Source organism: Myotis brandtii, unplaced genomic scaffold, assembly GCF_000412655.1.
Source record: "Myotis brandtii unplaced genomic scaffold, ASM41265v1 scaffold167, whole genome shotgun sequence".
Taxonomy (NCBI): domain Eukaryota; kingdom Metazoa; phylum Chordata; class Mammalia; order Chiroptera; family Vespertilionidae; genus Myotis; species Myotis brandtii.
Genome location: NW_005356128.1, coordinates 310,642 through 316,494, shown reverse-complemented (window position 1 = coordinate 316,494; position 5,853 = coordinate 310,642). Strand labels below are relative to the sequence as shown.

The 5,853-nt window shown below is 37.3% G+C and overlaps 1 protein-coding gene across 1 annotated transcript in view; it reads left to right on the top strand.

Moving 5' to 3' along the window:
• Window positions 1-813: 813 nt before the first annotated feature.
• The window catches only part of LHFP (lipoma HMGIC fusion partner), a 237,253-nt gene continuing 232,213 nt past the window's right edge, over window positions 814-5,853 (top strand). Inside the window, exon 1 of the mRNA XM_005862760.2 lies at window positions 814-1,421. Within this exon, the coding sequence (XP_005862822.1) occupies window positions 1,037-1,421 (385 nt within the window). The 5' untranslated portion in view covers window positions 814-1,036. The remainder of the gene's footprint in view (window positions 1,422-5,853) is intronic.

The window sequence follows — 5,853 nt, the reverse complement described above, 5'->3', positions numbered from 1 at the left end:
CCTTCCCCAGCCTCATGGCCCAGACAGACAACTTTAATCGTTAACGCTGGCGCTGGCCGCAGTTGACAAGATTAAAAAAAAAATAGTAGCCGGAGCTCCCCTGGAGTGACACACTGGACTGTACAGGGGGCTGCGAGGTGGAGAGGAAGCCGCAGGGGTGAGGCTTGGGAAAGAGGAGAGGTGAGGGAAGGGGGCATTTGCTGTGGACTTTGAACGCTGGGGTTGAGAGTTCTGGAAAGGAACTCCAGGGTGCATGATGGGCTTTGGGCTTCTGTATTTATTTCTTTATGGAAAGTGTGGGAAATGGTTCAGGAACTCTTTTTGAAACAGAAGCAGGGGTGGTAGTCAAATGCTTGTGGAACTATTTGAATAATTGGGGTTGGCTGTAGAGTACTGGAAAGTATGGATTACTTCTCAGATTAGACACTGACAATCATTGAACTGGAGAGATAGTTCCAAAAATTTTATTGGAACCAATGAATCAAAATTGCAGAGATGAAAATAAGTCATACACTGACTTTCTTTCACTTACTCCAGGAGAGGATAGTTAAGATTGAAGGGATTCACAGATGCTATTGCATGAGTACTGGGAGTGCCTATTAGCTCCATCCATTCTATGTGTCTAGAGTAGACAGTCTATAAAGTTTGGTGAATTTATGGTGCTCTGGAAGTGTGAAATCTATTCTAATCATTTTGTTTGGGCTCATGCAGAGACTTCCCACTTTTGAAGTCTTGAGGCAAGTTTGAGTGTTTATTAATTAAAAGTTGTAGACTAACTGAATTGATGTTATCTACTTCACTAAAAAACATTGAACTCTCAATATTTCTTATTGTTTTACCAGGGATCACCACCCTTACTACGGAGGACCGGAAGTTGAGGCCCAGTGAGGCTGAAGATCCATTCTGTTCATAGACACTCCCCATTACGGAACTGTGGATTACCTGTGGTCCCAACACCTGGTGGTTTCACACCTTCACTTACTCTTGCAGCCCCAGAGCAGTTACTTTGGGTCCTCATTGCCCCATCTGGAGAAAGATGGCATCCAGCCTGACGTGTGCTGGGGTGATCTGGGCTTTGCTCTCGTTTCTTTGTGCTGCTACCTCCTGCGTGGGGTTCTTTATGCCTTACTGGCTCTGGGGATCCCAGCTGGGCAAGCCTGTGTCCTTCGGTACTTTCCGGAGGTGCTCATATCCTGTGCATGATGAGAGCCGGCAGATGATGGTGATGGTGGAAGAATGTGGGCGCTATGCCTCTTTCCAGGGCATCCCCAGTGCAGAATGGAGGATCTGTACCATCGTGACAGGCCTAGGTTGTGGCCTCCTCCTCCTGGTGGCTCTCACTGCTCTCATGGGTTGCTGTGTGTCGGAGCTCATCTCCAGAACAGTGGGAAGAGTGGCTGGAGGAATTCAGTTTCTGGGGGGTAAGTGACTTGCTACACTTGAGTTGTTTATTGGAATCCCAAAGTAATATTGAAAATTATGTTCTGGTTGTCTATTGAGATTATTATAATTGACACTTGGAATGCTCTGGAGAAATAGACATGAAATGGCTTTGGTGATAGATTACCAAAGTCAGAGGTTTTTAGTGGAATTGCTTTACAACTTGGAGAGTTCTTAAATTTCTGTACATCCTTACACATATATCCATCATTAGCCTGTGAGGCAATAACATGTGAGGTCATTTATAATGTAGTAGGGGAGACAGTTTGCATTCCATCACTTCTCGCTCTTCATGTTCAACAGTAAGCAATTAGATTATCTGTGTCTCACTGGAATCCTCAGGTCTTTAATCAAGAAGATATTATAGAAAAGTAGAAATGTTTTTGATTCAGCATTGTCATCATAGATCTTTTAATACTCTTTGGTAAAACTACCCTTACCCAATCTTAAACTATATTTCTAAATAAGTGATTACTGTTTTAAATAAGATACCAGTTTTGCATTAAGAACTATGAATTTCACTATTCTACAAAGATAGCTATAGCCATAACTATCTTGTTAGGATTTCATTTCCCTAGGTACTCTTGCTGTTAAAAAAAAAAAAAAAAAAGAACATTTAGCAAATGATGTCTACTTGTCCCAAATGGACTGGATAATGTCACTAACACCAGGACAGGTTTGATTTTTACTTGGGTTTCCTCCAACAAGTACTGCTTCAATATCTCTGGTCATATGGTTTTAATTATACTTTACATATTTTCCGCTGTGCCTTTCACCTCCATTTTTCAACCTGAAAGGCTGAACTTGTCTGATTTATAATCTACCCTGGTGAAATATGACAACTATCATAGATAATGCAGAGTGAAGGGGAAAAGCTAGGAAAATATGTAAAATGTATTTGTAACTTCATTATAAAGTAAGAGTCTGTTACTATTTCATTTGGTGTTTCCTTACAGAGTTTTGTGAAAAATCCCGGAAAAACAATTAAAAATTGATAGTTCTGAGATAGAGTCTACTTACTGGAGAAACCCCAACAAATTATTTTAGATTATTTAATATAAAACTTTCAAGTAATGTTTAAGTAAGAAAATTCTTGTGCTAAAAAATGCAAGTGGCAAAAAGTTTTGTGTTTTAAAACAAGAGATAGAGTTGCTTGCAGTTCTTTATTTCTTTACCAGATATAACTTTGTTTTCATCTGTTTTTTCTCTGTGGTTTTGCATCTCACTCTGCTCTAGAAGGCAATTTGGGGGCCTTAACTCTCCTTTCTTTATTGCTTCAATGTTCAACATTAACCAAAGTTTTGCATGTGATATGTGTATTCATACAGAAATAAAGTAAATAAAGTAAAACTATTAGGAAACAGAAAGATTATTGTTGAAAGTTGCAATATAAATCCAGAGTTTGAAAACGTGATACCACGGATTTTAAGAATAAAACTAATGCCATGAGTATTTAAATATCTTTCGTTAAGAATAAACTTGATTTGATGTTTTGTTTCACTTGGCTCAGGAAAAGTGCTTAGGCAGTTTCTTTTTCTCCTCTTATGGTAAATATTACTCTCCTCCCTCCCCCTTCATTTTAGGGCAGGAACTGCTATTATATCTGGCAGAACAGGAAAATGCTTACAAAGAGAAATCATTTTTTATTGATTATCTTTAAACATACAATGAAAGAAGGCAACAGAAAGTGAATCTGAGACCCATGAGATTTTATGCTTCCCTCTCTAAACTATGTATAGATTTTTTTGGATTATATAGAGCTAAATGTTTTACTTAACAGAAAAACTCAAGAAAGACCATTGTGGAAGTTAAACATATATTTAAAAGGTACTGGTTTTTCTCTTTAGATTTTCTTTTCATGAACTCTGGCTTGGTAAGTGTTACTGACATTAAGCTAAGGATATAGTTTATTACTAGCAGTTGGCATTCTCTCATTTTTCATATATATTTTTCATAATCTGGCAAAAAATTCTGAATGTAAAACCTAAGAGAGTTTTTCTGAATTGAAACTCTTCAGGGCACAAGTAGGTAAATACATCCTATTACTCAAATAATAGTAAATTTAGAATTAAAAAATAACTTGAATTATGGAAAAGGCTTTGGGAAAATCTGCCATTGATTGCTATCATTTAATGGTAAACCAGTTGACAGATGCAAAAATACTTCAAAAAGAATTTCTTCTGTTGTTTATTTCATAATTGTCTGGATTTTTATTCATAAACACTTAAGTGGTAAGTAATTTTATTTTATGCAAAATACCAAACCAGTGAGTTCTATGAGTACCACACATGGCAATACTTCAGAAATATAGTCAACATACTCTCCTATAAGGCGGATTCTCTTACTAAAAATGGTTCACCAAGAGGGTTATGTTTAGCAAAAGTTAGGGTTGTTCCAAAAACACAGGAAGCAGCGGAATGGTGAAGTACAGAGGCATCCTGCTTAACCCTGCCTGCTGTGTTGAGAGTTTGCACATATGGTGTAACATCAGGCAGTAAAACCCCTGCAGTACTTTGGAACTAGTTAAAGGACAAAATGTCAACCTTAATTTTGAATAATCTTGCTATGGTTGATTAGAGGTTAAAATGTCACCTGTCAGCTGATAGAACAACACAAAAAGAGACTGTTGTACATGGGCATTTGCTACCTATAGGAGGAATACTTCTAAGAATCAATGACTTCAGCTTTTCCTGTGGTAACATAAACTTTGCCACCATCTATCTCCATCTTATATTTGAAGTCATTTTTTTGTCATAATTTTCAAAAGCAAGTCTGAATTCAGTTTTACCCTTAAGAGTTGTGTTTTTGGGTTTTTTAAAAAGATTTTTTTAAATGATTTTTAGAGAGAGAAGGAGGGAGCGGAGAGAGAGAGAGACATTGATGGGAGAGTGAGACATCAACCGGCTGCCTCCAACACACTCCCTACTAGGGACTGAGCCTGCAACCCGGGCATGTGCCCTGACTGGAAATCAAACTGGCAACCTTTTGGTGTACAGGATGACACCCAACCAACTAAGCCACACTGGCCAGGGCCTTAATTGAGTTTTTAAAAGGCATGTAGAAAGCCTTTGAGAAATATAAGATAACAAAAATGCTAACATTTGCATCGTGTGGAAATGTGCTATGAGAAAATAGAAGCTTTAATGTTTATTTGTTTGTTGAATATAAAATTATTTGCTTTTAAATATTGCTGTGGTCATTAAGTACTATAACAGAGTTTTAAAAAGTTAACATCAAACTTTTTGATGTAAGTGATAGTAAAGTATGTGCTCTGTAGATGAAACATGTAAGGACATTATAAAGATATATTAACTAAGTTCTTGCAAATGTTGGTATCTGAATTTATAGATTTCATTTTAGGAAACTTCTGGTGCTGTATGTAATGCGGATTTGGAGTAATCCACATTTAGTTTGAATGTGAGTCACATATATTTATAAAATGGGTGTAGAATGCTAATCAGTAGCAAACAACTATCTTTCCAATTTAGAAATTGTTCTGTCCTCACAGGCCATGGGAGACCATCTCCTCAATTAATTGATAGTGAAGTGCTGCTCAAGACAGTAATGATGACAAAGGGTTTCTTTGAGCAGCCTTTTCTCTGTCTGCTGAAAGTATCCTAGCCTTTCTAGTATTCCCTCACTACAGGCTTTCACCTGGGCCTGTCTTTCACCCCTTTGGGATAAAGGCTTGGGACTCCCCTTCCTTCACTCCACTTTAAACCTGACCTGTCATATGATATGCCACATTCTGCTTTCCTTCATACCCAGGTTCTTTGTCAAGTGACAGCTGAGGAACAATATAAATGATAAGTGTTGGCATATTAATGAGCATAGTAGCTTTATAGTGACAGTGTCTTAACTGGAGTTGCTCTAATTTTAAGAAGGCCAGGCATTTCTTGGGCCAGTTCGGGGTTTATTTTAAAGTACATCTTATAGATATTTTATTCATCTCCCTGTAACCTACAACTTAAGGTTGTTTTGAGATCTAAGCCAGGGGTTCTCAAATTTTAGTATGCATCAGAATCACCCATAGGACTTTGTAAAACACAGATTTTGGGGGTCCACCCAGGAATTTCTGATTCAGTAGGTTTGGTGGGGGACTAATAATTTGTATTTCTAATAAGTTCCTAGATAATGCTGGTTCTGAGAACACATCTTAATGATCTTGTTTTAAGTTAACCATTTCGTGTTTTTAAAAATGTGACCTCTGGTAGATGGTTTACTTTCAGAACTTAAAATTTAGATGTATCATGATCTGATATAAACCTCTCTAATTGGACTATAAAAAGACTCACCTCTGTAATTTAGTATTGTCTGAGCACATCCTCATTCCATCTCTCCTTGTTCTTGTCACAGAAAGTTGTTTTCCTGGAGTTCTCTCTCTTAATACATATTTTATACATATTATAATTA